This window comes from Argiope bruennichi, chromosome 2 (assembly GCF_947563725.1).
Source record: "Argiope bruennichi chromosome 2, qqArgBrue1.1, whole genome shotgun sequence".
Taxonomy (NCBI): domain Eukaryota; kingdom Metazoa; phylum Arthropoda; class Arachnida; order Araneae; family Araneidae; genus Argiope; species Argiope bruennichi.
Window position 1 is genome coordinate 124,484,102 of NC_079152.1, and position 18,724 is coordinate 124,502,825.

Sequence of the window (18,724 nt, forward strand, 5' to 3'; positions counted from 1 at the left end):
GATGTTCCTTTGTTTAACATTTATTGAAAATGTGTCATATTTTAAGATTGTTAATGCTACAAATTTGTCTGGGAACAGCAGATAAATATATATAAATTCTTTTATAAATATAAATTGTTATAAATAAACGACATCCCATTTATATCATTTTCTTTCAGTTCTTCAAGTGAAGAATATGCTTAGAATTATAATAAGCCGACCATGTGAAGACACCTCCCACGTTTCCCAAATAGTTGAATTCATGACTTTTGATGACAAGTTCAAAACAGGCGTAAAGTTGAAACAAAATCACGGCATCATTGTCTTAAAATCATGGCTTGTATTGTTGGAAGGTACAATATTTTCCAAATAAATTTCACTGAACTGACGTAAATCATTGATAAGTGTTTCTTAATAGTTTTTCAGACATTTCTGGTCCACTAAATAAATTTGCAAGTCACTCCACTGAAACAAATAGCTTCCACATCATCATTAACGATGCAATACCATTTTGTTACTAAACATTATGTTTGGCCTATTTTGGAAATCATGCCAAAGACGTAAAAACATATTCGCATTATTATTATTTTTTTTTTAATTTTGTCTAGTAAACATGATACTTGGCCCGTTCCGGAATAAGGATATTTGTTTTCATACCAAAGGCGCACAAATCCCTTTAGATTGTCCATTTTTTTAATTATTTTGTCTATTAAACAAGATCCTTGGTCTGTTACGGAAATCATACCAAAGACGTACAAGTCCATTTAGTTGGTGCTTTTTTTAAATTTTTTATTAATTTTATTTACTAAGCTTGATCCTTGGCCAGTTTCAGAAACTATACCAAAGGCATACAAATCCATCTAAGCGATCCAGTTTTTTCCCCTTTATTGATTATGGCATTTAGAAACTCGCTACCAAATGACAGATACCTCTCGGTCTATTCAATTCTACTCTCGTTTTTTTTTTTTTTTTTTTTGTAGTTTTAAGCAAACAAGTTGATATTTCTTGTGGTTGTTTACATATCTTGTTTCTTAAATTCTCTTATGAATAGATTTAAAGATATTTGCTCTTCATTTGTATTTAAACCCTTTCTAGGTCTGTGGGAAGTATGCTTCCCAACAAATTTATCAATCTTTGTATAAAATGATGCAGGTTGGCATAAGTTCTAACATTTTTTTTTTTTAGAAAGACAAAAACTTAGATGCTTCAGTTCTTTACCTCACACAAAATGATGTGTCCTGGTTTTTTTACTTAATTATTAATTAACCAAATTAATTAATTAATCAAATTAAATATATCTAATAAGCTAAATGAATCCCTTTTCTTATTCTAATTTCAAGCCTCAAAATATTTTAACATAATATGACTAGAAAAATATGTCTCTTTAAAGGGTTAATGTGGAAATGATAAAAAAAAAAAAAAAAATTTAGTTTCATTCCGTCTTTTATATACATAAGCTTTTCACTCGCGGTTTTTCTGAATGAAATATTCGTTGATTCAGGGTATTAATCGCTAAATTCAGAGCATTAATCAGATTCAGAGGATTAATCGCTAAATTCAGAGCATTAATCAGATTCAGAGGATTAATCGCTAAATTCAGAGCATTAATCAGATTCAGAGGATTAATCGCTAAATTCAGAGCAATAGTATCACAGCAGAGAACAGTACCAAAACAAAATTAATAGCAATAATCAACTTCTTCTTAATGCTTTTAAACCATATACATTAGAAATTGCTTCCATGTTTTTGCTAATTTGTATCAAATCAATGTTTTGCTTAAATTTTTGAAACAATAATTTTCGATGTATTCTTGGGTCCAATAGTGAGGAATAACATTTAATAGGATTTTAAAATTGTAATTTTAAAAATATTTAAAAGAGTTTTTGAAATAAAATGAGTATTTAAATTTATATTTAAAAAATTAGGGTTGGTTTTAAATTTTGATACGAAATTTAGCATTCTTAAAATCTACAATAGTTTAATTTAAATTGTATACCTCATTCAAAAGATTGAAATGTTTGTAAATGTTTTATTAGTTTAAGAAACTTGTTATTCAGATTATTTACTTTTAGGCTATTAATCTATTAATATATTTTGAAATTGTCAGCCTATTTTTTGTTATGACTGAAAAATATGAATTAAATTGAATCAATCTGCTATAAACTACTGTGGGTACAAATTAAAAGGTTAGCATAAAAAATAATAATTATGTATTAAATTAAATTTTAAAATATTAAAAATAAAGAAAATATTTCATAAAAAGGATATTGATATCATTAAAAAGATACTTTAGCGGGTTTTAAAGAAATGTAAAAACCCTTTTTGTGATATAAATAATTTTGAAAGAAATGATCATCAATTTCTATAAGTAAAAGATCATGATTACTCATTTACCAACGGTTAAGCTTATTTTTGTCATTCGATTAAAGTTTAAATTCACACTTATTTCTTTATTTCTTCTGCACATTCTTCTCTATGATTGGATTGAGATTTTGGTGATACAGCAAGCTCTCTCTACAGCATTTCTAATAATGTTTTGAAACTCCATTAATTAGCAAATAGTTGAATAAAATGCTGCCGTAAAAATATTTAATGAAGCTGTATGAAAAACTCATATAGTGATTTGTTTATATTTGACTTTTGCCATTCAAAATAAGCAATGCATAAATAAGCTATCCTACAAATCAGTAGGTATCATTAGGTTATTTGTCAAATAGAAATAGTCCCGAAAGTTTTTAAGTCATAAGGTTTTCTTACAAAATGAAATTAAGATATAAAAATGTTAACAATTTTTTAATGTTTATTTTAATATTGAAAAAAAAAATGTTTAATGAACTATAGTTAAAATTTATTTTATTTTTTATAATAAAAAGTCATTTTTTTCGAAAAATTGTGAGGATAATATGCCCAATTAAATCTTACTGCAAACAGTCAGTAGAATATTTATTCATGTAAAGATCTATAAATTGTGAAAACTGCAAATAAATTCAAACAACACTTTAAGTGTTTTGATTCGTAAATAAAGTGCGTTCCAAAATAAAATAGTTTGTTCCCGTCCGTAAATAGTTATCATATATAGTTCAAGAAGATAAAACTACCAGTGAATTACTATTTAATAACAAAAGCGAAAATGAAAAATATCTGACAAAGGGTTGTTCTTCATACTTATAAACAAGATTTTAAATAATAGAAAAGGGATTCACTTTTTCTGAATAAGGAATGCAACAAATATCGTATACAAATAATTTTTCAGATTTAAGCAAATAAGAAATTAAAATATGTTAAGAAGATCATTTCCTGTTAAAAAATGGTGAACTTGTTTACCTAGTCAAATTATGAACAGAATTAACAAGTTAAAAAGTATTTGCTGTCTGAATGTTTCTATATATGTTATAAGAGTGAAGTCAGTCACAAAAATGCAAGTTAATTACTTTATTTTTCACAGTATTTTATTCTTCCCTAAAGAGATGAAACTTTAGACTTTAAGAAGACGGATTCTTCAATTTTGCACTTCAACACTTAATTAATTAATCAATAGACTAACATCTTAAAAAGATGCTGTTGCATGTTTTTATATAATATAGTATAAAATTATTCCAATATATAAATGATTCTCTCCCAATTCTAATTTTAGTGAATTAGAATTAGAGAAATGTTTAGCCAATTTTGGAAATTCCAGAAGTGTATATAATTTTTGAATTTCTTTGATGTCATTATTTTGCCATTCTAAATCACTTTATCTAAATTATCTCATTATAAATTAAATTCATTGCTTTATCTTTTAAGCCTGAAACTCCCAACTTGTTGCATGCAAATGTAATTAGTGGAAAGCATAACACATAAGATCTTAAATGAATATGCATATTTATAGTAGCCGCAATATCTACAACATGTCCTATGTTCAAACTAAACACATATACTTCTACATTGTACAGATTTCTAATTCTTAAATGATAACTGTATGATAATTGTACACCGTAGACTCTACTTAACAGTAAGTTACTATCGATAATAGATTTCAGATAAACTGCATTCTTAGTCTCACGATTTGGCTTGCATATATTGTCCGGAGTTCGCACTTTATCTATATTCAGCCGTGAGACAAATAATTTTTTAAACTGGCAATATAATTTTTAAAGGAATATTTGTTTTATGAAATTTGTTTTTCTTTGATTTAGTTGCCTATTTTGTAATTACACTCGTTGATATGATATACCATTTTATTGTGTACACGCTATCGTTACTATGTAATTAAGAAGACATTAAAATCAGATGTATCAAGCCTAAATTATTATTGCATTAAGAAGTTTCGAAATTTGAAATGTCTTTGATTTTCTTATATTTTTACTTTAACATTTTAAATAATAATTCATTATTATAAACATATGCAATTTAAAGTCCTTTTTTTAAAAAAAAAAGAATCATTAAAGTTACTTGCACAGATGCAAGATAATTTAAAATAAATTGATTCAGTCATAATTATGACATGAATGCATTGTATTAATCTATTGTTGTTTTCAAATTAATCATTATAAAAAAATTCTAAAATCAGCACCGCATGAAGTGAGTGCAAATGTCGGTTAAAAATGCCATTTTAACAAGCATGTCAAAAGGGAAGATAAACAGTAATTCATATAATTAAAAAAAATATGCTAAAAAATCTCGAAAAGAAAATTTTAGAAAATTAAAATATATTAACCAAATATTTTGATAACATTGCTTCAAAATCTAATTAAACCTGAGAAAAATAATAAATTGAATAATTGTTTTCGCAGATATTTCACTCGTATACTTCTACCATTGTTGAAGATAAATAAAGTTTTCTTCAGCATTAACTTCGAAGATGAATTTTCCTTTTTATTTTTATTTCATAATGTGTACTTTAAAATTAATTTTAAATCATTTAAATACTTTCCTTCAATGGTTAATTTTGTCTCGCACATCATAATTTAAATTTTCAAGGTATCCATTTAAAACATCGGGTTTTTTTTCTGCTTTTTTTTTTACTTTGTTGTATTTGATATAAACAGAACGTAACAGATTCAAATGTAAAAATCCGAATCGGGACAAATTGCTCCATTTCAGACTTAAATAAGTTCGAAAGACTCACTTTTAGATTTATATCCGTCTGTTATAGTATTTATATTTTTGGATTTATATCTGTGAACACCATAAATCATGCATGTTAACTAAAAAGTTGTTAAGAGCTAAATAGTTTAAATTTGGTACACATGTGTAGTATTTAAAATGCAGATCTCTTTTAAAATAGAAAATGCAGTCCATCAAGAAGTCGAACGCCTTTTGCGTCTGTTCTTTCGTATCATTGAAAACACAATGACACGAAAAAGAATTGATTAAATATAAAGAAAACTGCTATGAGATTGTATTACACCAGTTGTAGTTCTATGTCAAATTTCAATTTCCATCATCCAAAATGTATACTCGATTTCCGGGTACTTTAAATTGATATGATATATTTTCTCAAATAAAAAATCATTTCAAAATATTCCCTTTCACAAACAAGTCATTCAAATATATAATGTCTAGATTTATCCAATTTTCATTTTATTCCCTGACTTTCTTAAATTTCTATTTAAGAACGTTCCTGTTTCGATTAATTTTTTACATCCTGAAAATGTCGAGTTTCCATTATTTCGTAAAATATTTAATCACTTTCTTCTGAGATTTTTCAAAACTCAGAAATTGTTTTTAATTTTCGCATAGGATGTTTTTATTAAAATCCACTAAATTAATAACCTGAAATCTATCGTTGCATTTTCACTTAAGAAGCAAAAATAACATCACAAATTTTTACTATCTGTCCATTTATAAACACTTTTTTTCTGTTTTTAATGAGATTTGGTATTTAAATATTTTTGGTTAGAATTAAGGACACAATACTAAGCTGTCGCCATATTCGCAACATTTCTACCAATCGTGAAAATAAATAATATCCTGAGTTCCTTTAGTTTTTATAATTTTCGGCTTTGTTAAAGTTCAGTTTCGACGCATTCTAAAATCTATGTAATTTTTTTTATTACTTTAACAATGTGCCATTTGCATATTTTTACTTCTGTAATAGTATAGTCTACTATAGTCTAGTATAGAACAGTTTACTAAAGTCTTAAATACTTCTTTTGGATCATAATTAAATAAATTGAAAAAATAGCCTTCCTATTAATATCATATTTAATATTCCATATTTAAAAAAAAAATTAAAGTATAAATTTTTTTTAAAAAGTAATTTTAATTATTAGTACGCTTTTAAGATTAAAAATTATATGACATACAGGATTTAAATTGAAATAGTTATTTATTGATTACAAAACAAATTTATATCACTAAATTCGAAATAAAACGCAATGGGACCTTCTTCAAAGCAATCCAATGTTGAAATCCAAGTGCTGAGTGTCTTCTATAGACCCGAGAATGAAATGCTTATTGTTAATCAATTACTTCTCTGCGTTACTGCTAGTTTACGCTATTCCTTTGAGATGGCGGTAGTCTAACGATAAAAAAATCTCGTCTTTGGGAACGGTGAATTCAAGTTTCGATGTCTGTAAGCACCAAAGATCTATCATATAATTGGACTTGGTGCAAGAAAAATCTAAGGTCCTGACTCAAATATAGTTACAAAATACCCTTTGTGTAACTTACCATTAATATAACTAAAATATTTAATGGTTTTTCCAGTCCCAAATAAAACATTTTTAATTGTCATCAATAAAACATTTTTTCCTTCACCACTATCACCCCGGGGGGGCACCTCGAAATGAGGATGAGATGCTTCCGGCATGGTGGTTGGATCTCGCCACCCTGGAGGGTACACTAATAGGTGGGGGATCTGACTCCTTCCATCGATGACGGGACGTATTTCCTTCGGGGAGGACTGTACCGTGGCCGGTGAGGGCCCTTGGGACTCAACCACAGTTCCCGCCAATGTTGCTGTTGCGGCGGTCCGGTCATTCAGTTTTTTTTTTTTTTTTGGTTTAAATCCGTGTGCCTTCGTTGTGGGTCGGAGAGTTAGATGGCTGACATTCCTTCACCACCTGTAAAACAAATAAAATGAAATTAATAGAAATTATTTTGTTTTCCTTTTTTCCTAGTTGCATAACAAGCAATTCCACAAAGAGGATTTCTAATAATTACAGAATTTCACTACGAATTTAATTTAACTAATCCAATCATGGAATAGTTTATTATCTAAAAATGTTCTGTAACAATAGTACCAAATTCAAAATAAGTTTATGAAGTAAAATTTTAATTTTAATTTTAGATTTTACGATGCTGTTCAAGAATTAAAGCAGGTCCATGCTACTGAGGTTGAAGACAAAGTACGAGAAATATGGAAGTAAGTTCTAAAGAAAACGTACATATACTCGAAATATTTAAATTCACTTTGTGCACCTTTACATGCATATTATTGGATATGCTCGATATGCTTTATCCGAGTATATTTTACAAAATAAATTTAAAAATAGATATAATATCAAACATTTTTTATATATGTCAGAATCAACATTACTTAGAAAAAAAAGATTTTTTTAAATAAAGAAATCATAAAATAATATGCAGATGAAAAAATTCTGGGGATCACTGTTATTATTAGAAACAATTAAGGTTTACTTTCAAGGTGAAAAAATGTTGCAGTTTGCAGTCTCTTAAAATTCTCGTAAAATTACAAGTATTTACTTCTTTCTAATTAGGAAATTATACGAAAGGCTCTTTGTTAACGATTTCCCTTTTCTACGTATTATTGTACTTGGGTTGAATCTCCTGGTATTCAGCGAGAATATGACAACTAGTTTTTTTTATTTAATACTTTCTATACATTTAGCAGAATTATTAGCTTACAAAACAAGGACATTTTTTTTTCGTTGTTCAATGTCATAATTGACTGTTAAATTTTATATTGCAGTGAATTTTTAGAAGCTGATGCCAACACTCCTGTCAACATCGATTCCAGAAGTTATGATGTCACAAAGAAGAATGTAGAAAAACCTGACAGATGGGCATTTGATGCGGCTGCTGTAAGCAAACACTTTTGATTTTCAGAAGGATACTTATTTTTTCCTTTCTGTATCTGATCACTTATTTACTAGAAAATCATTAATATTTTCATAAAATTAGACGTTTTCTTCATTTGCCTGATTTTATATTTGAAGAGATGAAATAATTGAAGTACAATTATTTTATAATTCATAGTAAAGCTTTACATAGTATTTTCTCGAGTCTGTAATATTGTTTCAAATATGCAGTTTACTTCCTAGCACAGAAGAGAGTTTTACAGATAGCTCAAAAGTATATTAAATGAATGGATGCCATTTCAATGATCCTGATTTTGTTGCAAACTTGGCGGCTATTTAGCGACTTGACAATGACTTTGGAAGAACTTGGAGGAAAAGTGAAGCACTTGGAGAGCTTGAGGATCTTTGCGATATACTTATTAACCCTCATGTTCCGCCATTTATTCTTTAACATTCGTTGATCTGAAACGGCAGTTATAAAAAATTGAGTCACACAACGAGGAGGATCTATGAGTTGAGTGGAGCTCAAGCGAGTAGTCCAGCGAAATTTTTCTTTACAATGTGGTTCTCCATCTACTTTTCTCTGCTTGATTCGTGCTGTTTCAATTATTTAGTAAATATTTGCTTCTTCTGTGTTGTTGATTTCTGAAAGTGCATTTTTGTGTTATGTGATTTGTTTCCGGTTTTGTATTTTTTAATGGAAGAAACCATCGTTATTAACTACTGATCCTGTTGGATATTTCATAGTCTACCTACTGGATGGACGTTTCTGTAATATTATCAATCCATGTGGTTTCATAGCAAAATAATGTACTGCTATATTCTAAATGTTATGTGCAATGGTAGGCAGCATTTTTCAAATGGAAATGAAAAATGTAAAACAATTTTTTTGCACTTGCTTATTCTCATTATTATTAAAATTCTATACTATTAAAATTCATAATATTATGCTCTAATTATTCTCCGATTCAAATAGAAGAGTGCACAGAAAATTTAAATGAAAAAATATTGTAAATTATGAAAATAATTATTTGTAAGAATGTAATTATTTGTTTAAAAACTACAGAGTCTTATAAACAAATTACTTTCTTCAAATGTTTTATTTCTAGTCGTTCTATTCGTATTTAATTACTAATAATATTTTGGATTCCATAAATGCTTTGTTTTTTACAGTCTCATCTTTACTTACTCATGAAAAATGACAGCTACGCCAGATATCTCAGATCAGAACTTTACAAAGAATACTTAAATGGAACCAAGAAAAAGGTATGCATGATTTATTTCAATTCTGATATATATTAGAATACTACTATAAACAAAAGGATAAGCATAATATATATATATATATATATATATATATATATATATATATATATATATATGTAATAATAATAAATTTACCGGGGTATGAATGTGGGAAAACGGCAATTACCAAATCTGGAAGCGAGAATTATCAAAGGAAACCAAATTTGGCTCAGGTGTTTAAGACAGCTAGATAAATTTATTGTGAAAAATAATCACTTCTCAGTTGAAGCGATGCAAGAAACAACATATAGCATTATTGACAGTATTTAGAGTAATAGCAATAATGCCGAGGAGCGCGGATAATTATATAGAAGACAGAAAATCTCTTAATTTTATCTGAATTATAAAATTATATAAAATTGAGAGATGAAAGTAAGATTATGATTTCAAGCAATTGCCATTATATTTTGTAGATAAGAATTCTTCAAAGATAAAAATATTTAAATAAGCTTTGAAAAAAATTCAAAGTATCGTATTATATTATAATTAAATTATATCATATAAAATATTTATTATTAATGTATCCTTCATAAATCGAATAATAAAAAAAATAATAATAATATAGTAAAGTTTCACCAAGTTTTCCCAAAACTGTTCTCACCGAGAATCTAAAATATAACTGAAATCTTCTAATTCATTTGCAGTACTTTAAAGAGATTCTAAAATTTATATTCTTTATGGGGAATGGAAGTATTGATGTCAAAATTGGTAAATTTCAGAATGTAAGGAAACTGTCAGTAGACTCAGAATCCTGGATTATGCTGTCTGTTGTGTACATGATGTTTGTGGGAAGAGTTAATAAGAAATGTCTGAATAAATTGATTTGCCACAATCAGTTGCTTGTCAATGAATTTGTCAGCTAAAAATCAGTACATAAAAATTAGATTGAATATTTGTTGGAAGCCTCAAAGTTTAATTTCTCACTTTGAAGCATTCCGAATTACTCATAAGAGGTAAAGTCAAGATTTTACTTGGAAGGGGAGGAGGGAGTGATGAAGATGACAACTCATGGAAAAAGAAAAAGAATTGCATCGTATTTTTTGAAGTGAATTCTGACAGAAACTCTAGTAAATATTGATAAATTCTGATAGAAACTGTAGGAAGGGTCGATATTCGTAGTTTGAGAGAAACTACAGGAAACCGTTATAGAGGAATGAATTTTCACAGTTATAGCAGAGAATAATTTATGTTTTATTTGGAGCTGTATAATCATGTATCTTCATTTGGAGACAACATTATAAGAGATACATAACTAATTTTGTGCAAGAAAAGGTACGGAATCCTGTGATGGGTTAACAGTTTGGGTAGGAATGAAAACAATTAAACTTGCTGAGCTGTATACCATCTAGAAAGGCGATATTGCAAATACATGGTGAGACACAAGATTTTTGAAGCATTTTCTTTACCTTGTCAAATAGACATAACGAGATCTTCTTTTGATTTACGATTATACTTGACCCCACAGGGTTATAGAAAACTGACTTCTTGGCCAAATCACGAAATTTTGAAATCTACAGCGTGTTTACTCAACACTAAACCAAATTATCCACCACCCATTGTAGGAATATGTAGACTTGCTTGTCCAAGGCTTCATTGTGGCGATTTCAAAACCAGAGAGGGGACGCATTTCAGAAGATTACAAAAGACAATCTCTGAATTTTCCATATCACCGTATATATTGGATTGGATGTTCAATATTTCTAGTTATTCTGCAAAATCATATATGCGATTGGTTATGTCATTTGAAACAAATAAAATAGCTAAATTTCTTGCTTCCAAAAATAGAAATTTTGAAAAAATGTCCTTAAATGCATTAAATAACAATTTTACTATTAAGTAGAATAGATAAAAGGTTGAAATAGTTACCATTGATGCATTTTCTAAGATGAATTTTCTAGTGCCATACACAGTGATTAATTATTGATTTTAACTCTTTAATTTTTAATCATTTCAATTTTTATGAATAAGATTGCATTTTTATTTTGTAATTGGCAATTTTTTATGAAAATTAAAAATCGTTTTAATATATATATATATATATATATATATATATATATATACAGAGAGAGCGAGAGAAAGAGAGAAAGGTAGATAGATGTCAGTGTGCGTGTATGTGTGTATTTAAGTAGCTATAAATTTAGAAAGTTTTTAAGTAGAGTGTGTTTTTTTATTTCATACATCATATATAATTTGTATTTTAATAAAATAATTTAAGTATGTAATAACTTGATTATTATTGTCATTAAGAAGAAAAAATAATTTTGCAAATATTTGAAAAGATCTCATTTGCTATACGTCTTTTCTTTTAAATTTTTAATACCTTTATCAAATATTTCGGATGTAAGATAATGGATTTTGCAGAATCAATATTTAGAAGAATTTTTAAGAAATATTTGACACCAAATGCAAATTCCACATTATTTTATCCCAAATGGTTAGACGAAAATGCATCAATCATTTTTTTTTTGAGTATAAACGCGTGTCAGGTAATAAATCATTTCATTTTCTGAGAAAAAAAATTATGATGCATGAATTTTAGAGATGCCTTGAAGCTCAATGATTTGATTTGATAAAAATCTGTGACGAGGCTTATATTTGTTTTGTAGTTTATTTGTAAACATCATCTAAAGGATTTATCAAGAAATCAGTTTCAAAGTGGCGATCGATTGAACATTTAATCTATTTATGTTCATTTATGATATATTTATAATTACTCCGTAATTATTATTGAAATATCTTAAATTTTTCGAGTTTATGTTCTCATATAAGATATTGAATAAAATAAATTTAAATGATGATACCTATTAAGATAAATGCATCTTTATTTATTTGATATTATTCATTGAAATTTGCTAATAAATCTTTCACTTAGTTTTCGTGATCTTATGCAAAGATAATAAATGTTTTTAATATTTTTAAAAATAATCTCCATTAGTCACCTAATTTTATTTGTTTTTTGGTTCAAAACAACAAGCTCCTCATAAAATTGAAAAAAAAAGCAGCAAAAAGTTCAGTAATAAAATGATTAATCATGAAATATAGGAAACAATAAAAAGCAGAAAACAATTAAAATAGAAAATACTTTTTAAATTGCTTTTTTATTAATGTATTAAAATACAGAAAATATTTTATCGAAAATTAAGACAAAAGTCTTAAACCATCCAACACTTAGAAATTAGAATAGGAAAATTGTGTCTTAAAAAATATAAAACAAAGAATAAACATCATATTTTATAAAATAGGCAGTTGTGGTGACGTTGATTTGTACGGAATATTTATTATACTTAATCTCATTTAACTATCTCACACATAAAATATTTTCTGAATCCTCATGATGAACAATTAGGAAGATTTCGCATATCAAATACGTGATTAAAAGTAGTCTGTTAGAAATGTGAAATAAATAAACAAAATATATTATATTTGATTTGATTTTTGTATATAAAGTTCATATCAATATTTTTTTGCCTTACTTGATTCTGGTGGATATTAAATGTTCTTTGTATATACTACGCATTTTATTAAATTGAATATTAATTAGTATAATTTCAACGTACTAGAAAATATTCAAAATTATTGCATTTTGTTTTAATAATGTTTTTAAATGTTAAATATTACGTTTTCACTAAATCTTCATTTAAATTTTAATTGCATTCCACATGGACAGTCAATTTTAAATATTCACTCATTTAAAAAGCATTTGTGTGTATCTGTTCTTTTTTTGTCCTAAAATTTAGAAAAAAAATTAAAACTAGAAAATGTTTGAATAAGAAAAGAGCCATCAAGATATATTTCATAAGAAAATTACTTTATTCACTGTAATATTTCAAAATACTGATGAATCGTAAGCTTTCATTTCTCGAAACGTGAAATCTTCAATTATCGGAATCATTATAAATTTAAAGATTTCTAGATATCTTCACTAACAATAAAGATGGATGTGTGTTTGTGCGTAGGCATTCTACAAGCAAATTGTTTGATTTATAACTACCACACCTGACATGCAGATACCTTGGAATATGAGAATGTGCAATTTGAAGAGATTTAAAAAAAAATTAATCGGAAATTAAATTAATTAGAATTTAGTCAGAATTTTGTATCTTTTCCGCTACAAATTTTCAAAAATATTATTGTACAAAAGTGAATTTAAAACTGTTTCATAACTTAAAAATTGTCTTTTTAATGATATTAATTTATAATTCGTGCTAATGCTTCCCTAATTTTGAGAGTTCCTTTAAAAATAAAGTTTACCTAGTTTTAAACAATAGATTGCAGTGTTGCCCTGAGAGTCAAATAGTTTTCATTGTTTCATCAAGTATTATAGCGAGATTTTTTAATTAAACAGAAACGTGCATGCAGTTTTAATTAAACAGAAATGTTAAACAGATGTATTATGTCTGTACAAATTCCAACCAAATAATAAAGTGAAGTTACAATACCGCGAAATGGAGACGGTAAATGAGCCACTCATCTTCGTTCTTAATATCGTTATGATGTTATTGGGTTGATTTTTATTAGAGAATTTCATATACACAATTAAGAGTATGTGAAATGAATAAAATAACAAGCTATAATGCTTGAAAATTTGAAGTTATATGTTAAATGATTTACATAAAATTTATAAACAATGGCCGAAATGAACCTACTATTTGTCAAACCATATATTTAGTGTCTAATCTTTCATTTATTTATCTTTTCAGAGCAAGCTCTTTATCCCCAAACTGCCAAGTTTGAGCATTGGATCCTAGTATACATATCACCCCAATTGAAGACACATCAAGAACCAACCATTGTGTTAAAATCTCATTATTGCCAAATATTTTAATATATCAACATCTTATCATCTATGAATTGGGGAAGATATACACATATATATTTTTCATAAAAAAATAATCAAGATTCTTTGAGTGAAGATCTTTGATTACTAGTGGTCAATAAGTTCTCATACGGTTTCAAATTCAGTATTAAATGGAGAATTTAATAAACATCATTTTTATTACATTAAACATATATTCAGGTCTAATTATTACACATAACTTGTTTATATATCGGATATTTATTTATTTATTGGTGGTTGATGATAGCTCATAATATCAAAGTTGAAATCGTTTTTAAATAATTTTATTGCTTAAATAAATCAACACTTGGTTCAAGAATGGAGTGTAGAAAAAAAAACCGTGTTTTATATTTGAGTAAAAACTTCTTAATTGGTAATCGCCAGAATGTCTACAGAACTGAACTGAATGTATTGATGACCATTGATTATATTATATACAAGGCTCTGATACTGTCATTTAAAAAATGACGTGATATCAATGACAATGATGCATTTGGATCCTCGAATTTTTGCAATCAAAATTACTTTCCTTTCAAAACTTTTATTTCCATAATTTAAATTCCCAAAGTCAAATTTATAAACAAATGATAGTATTCTCTCAAAACTTCGTCGAACAATGCCAAATAATAGTGTGAACACTCATTCTCACGCTCATAAAAATTGAGAACTTCATACAAGAGTGTCAAAAACACGAGTTCTAGGATTATCAATTTGGAATCTAGCTCATAAACGTTTTGTAATACAATATGGAAAGTCCAAATTAATATCCAGAACATCTTTGCCCTCAAAGATTGAAAAAAATACTAGACACAAAATCTGATATGATCTATAATTTCTAAACTACTGCAATATGTCAAATTTTATTTTTCCAACTCTTTATGTTTTTAGTTAACGTGTGCTCTTGTATTGATAAAGGGAGCCAGAATGACTATGAATGGATTTCTTTCAAAATTTTGTTGAAATGTACAAATTTTGAGCAAATACCATAAACATACATTGTATGCAGTATGTGCAAGAGTATAAAAATGTAATTCAAAAATTTGTTTTTAATTTTTATTACATATGTTTACATTATTACGTTTAAGATCATTATAAATTGTGCATACCTATAAACACGATAATTGTAGAGTTCTTTAGGTTTCAGTATGAAAGAATTCTCCATATTTACTAATATGCTCTGATGACATGCTATGTAAATTGGTATACAAGATTTTTCCAATTAATTCATAGCACAAGAGTTAATATGTTTTTTTTTGTCCTTGATATTTTGATGTATTTTTTAGGACGAATTTTTCCTGTATTTAATGATTGATAAGTATTTTTAATAATGGGTATCATCTGCTTTAAAAACTTTAATTTATTTATTACAAGTATATTAAAGACATTATTTTTTGCATTTGATATATACTGGATTTGTGCGCCGATTCCTTCCTTAAACATTTTGTTACATAACATTTCCCTAAAACAGTTAATCAATCGTACACATTTCATTCATTTCCTTTCTTTCATTTATTTAAAAGAAATATAATTATGCCAACATAAATTAAAGGAACTATTTAAAGAAATATTTAAAAGAGCGAATTGAATTTTATAAGCATATGAGAACTTATTGACTATACTATAAGACGAGTAACTGGCTAGCTGTGATGGAATGAATAAGCAAGATGAGAAACAGTGATTTTTGTAAACTGCCGACGTTGTTTAAAAAAAATGTGTTAAATGTAGTCCGTTCCAGTACCTGAAAAAGTAATCGCACTGCTTCTTATTTCAATAAATGCTCTTTCATTTATTTAATGAATATAAGTTTTAGATATATGTAGTTGCTTAAAGTATATTTAAAAATTCATCTTTTAAAGAATAATTTATTTTGTTTCGTAAAATGCATATAAACGCACTGAATCAATGGAGTCTAGTTACAGATTTTAAGAAATTTTGTTGCGGTATTTAATTCATTCAATGTGCTAAAGTTCTGGATAATTGATTTTTGGGAAAGAAATTTTCCAATAGATTTATTTAAATAATTATGTATGATTTGATTTAGTATCCAGCAGTGTATCTCAAATATAGAGATATTTTGAATTAGTTGCTTGAAATAAAGGCCCATAAAATATATTGCATAATAGTTAACATTATTGAAATGTATACTTTATTAATAAGCAGAAAGAAAAAAAAATACATATATATATATATATATGACTGTTTTTCTGTAAGTTTTTAATTTTAAATGAAAAGTAATTTCCTTTAAAAATCTTGATAATTAAACCACTTTATTGTTAAATACTATTTTACAACTGATTTGATTTTCAAAATATCCTAACTATAAAAATAAATTTTTAAAAAGTAGTGTTGTTTATTCATTTTTATTTCATAGTTATATCTGCACTTGAACTCAGTTTATTTAACACAACCAAAATATCAACTAAGAAAGAAAGAAATAGATAGATTAGTCTAGAAATCAAATTTCTTTCAGATAAATTCAAAAATATATCTTTTTTGTGACATAACACATGCTTCTTGCAACTTGTGACTAAATTTTTCTTCTTCTAGTGACTAAAATTTTAGAGAATTTAAAATGCCTTATTGCCCCATAGCTATAAGAAAAAAAATGTACAATATGTCATCATATAACATTTATCAATTTTGGAAGATGTTATATGCTAGTAAATTTGTGAATGTATAAATGATTTATAAGTGTGTTATATGTGATTCCTGCTCCCTAGAGTATTTGGAACTTTCACTTACAAATAATAATTTAACATTTTATTATAAAAAATATTGTTACTTTAAATTTGACCTGATTTTGAATTTTTAGAAATATTTAAATATACCATTCAGATCCATTTTGAAATTTCAAAATTAAATTACATTATTCAAATTATATGTGCACAAACACGATACAGATATTGAATACCAAGTATCAATTCTGGACAAACACGTATAACAATGCACTTTAAAAAAACAAAAATAATTATAAATGAAAACTTTACTTTAAAATTTTAAGTAAAGGCGTTCCCACATAAAGCCACAAGAGCATTAAATAATTATAAGTAGTAATAATTGTTCAACAGAAAAATAAACGTTTTCAAAATGTGTGCAAATTGACAAACTGAACCACATAATTAAAGCGATTTTCGTTCAATTTCATTTTTTCATGGAGACGTTTTACAAGTCATTTACTAATATATTAAAAATGAATGCATCAATACCCGATAAGCTACAACATTAAATCCAACTTTTTCTCTTTTCGCTAATTTCAAGATAACTCCTAGAATTTTAACATGTTGGGTTATGTTGGGTAAAAATGTTGAAACAATCATCATTTTTGAAATAATTTTCTAGAATATCATTAACTTGTTAAATCTATCTTACGATCCCTACACATTGAGGAAATATTATAGAAGATTGCAGCTAAGAAAAAACATATGGCATTTTGAAACAAGAAAAATAAACGTTGACATTTAACGAAAGTAACATAAACACAAATAGGTATATACGAATACTAAAAAAAATCTAAGCATTTTCAAGTGCATTTTAGCCATAAAATAGTTGGGTTTTCAGAGAAACTAAATTGATTTTTCTATTAACTAATTAACTATTTTGCTTGTATTATAAAGGCAAATTTTTATTCGTTTCTAATAAAAAACACTGTGAATCAACTCTTTGTTCATGGCATTTGTATATTTGTTATATTGCATGGAAAATTTTAAAAATAAATAAATTTGTGAATTCTGCTATGAAAACGCAAAATGGAGAACATCTAAATTATAATGAAATAGTACAGTATTAAAATATTGAAAGAAATGATATGCAAACTAATTAATTTTTTAAAAAAATTTCTTAATCAGTTGAATCCAGTAAAAGTATGAAAGAATATGTACATTTCAAAAATATTTTAATTTCCTTTTTTATCTCAGGATAACAAAGGCAAAATCAATAATTCTTTTTTTTCTGCAATTTTTTTATTATCTGCAATTTATTATCAATCTTTTGCACAAATTAAAAGACTGAAAAATAAAATTTGAAATTCTTATGAATAATTTACATTTTTCATAGAAAAGAAAAATAACAAAAATAAATTATTCATAAACAATTCACGTACGAATTTTACGAATCGATTAAAAATATCGATTAAGCTATATGAATCACCCGTCTTTCGAGAAACCTCTACAAGATATTTGATGTTTTTTTCCTAATCCCGTCTCTTTCTCTTTTATATCTGCCAACTAATTAGCAATTATAAATGCATTCAAAGGATTTTTAACCCTTTGAATTATAACGACAGCAATTCAAATATTTAGTAATAATATTTAATTTAAAGCAGTTTTTAATAACACTTTTATTAGTGTACTAATGATCAAGATTTTTTTATGATAATTGTTTTCTTATTTTTAATTTAAAAGTAAATAATTTTCTAACTCTGCAACAGTTGTAGCTTGTGCTATAGTAGAAAAATTTAATTTAAATTGATAATTAACTTATTTTTAAGCTCTAAATATAATAAATTAATATGATAAAAAATTTCAGTAGCCCATCAACAAATATGTTACAATGATAAAAACGATCAAATAATATGTAT

At 26.5% G+C, this 18,724-nt stretch overlaps 1 protein-coding gene across 1 annotated transcript in view; it reads left to right on the plus strand.

The window, feature by feature from the left end:
• Positions 1-16,240, plus strand: part of LOC129959784 (regulator of G-protein signaling 7-like) — a 203,831-nt gene extending 187,591 nt beyond the window's left edge. Inside the window, exons 13-16 of the mRNA XM_056072679.1 lie at positions 7,256-7,330; positions 7,898-8,009; positions 9,180-9,272; positions 14,012-16,240. Of these exons, the coding sequence (XP_055928654.1) occupies positions 7,256-7,330; positions 7,898-8,009; positions 9,180-9,272; positions 14,012-14,059 (328 nt within the window). The 3' untranslated portion in view covers positions 14,060-16,240. The remainder of the gene's footprint in view (positions 1-7,255; positions 7,331-7,897; positions 8,010-9,179; positions 9,273-14,011) is intronic.
• The last annotated feature ends 2,484 nt before the right edge of the window (positions 16,241-18,724 follow it).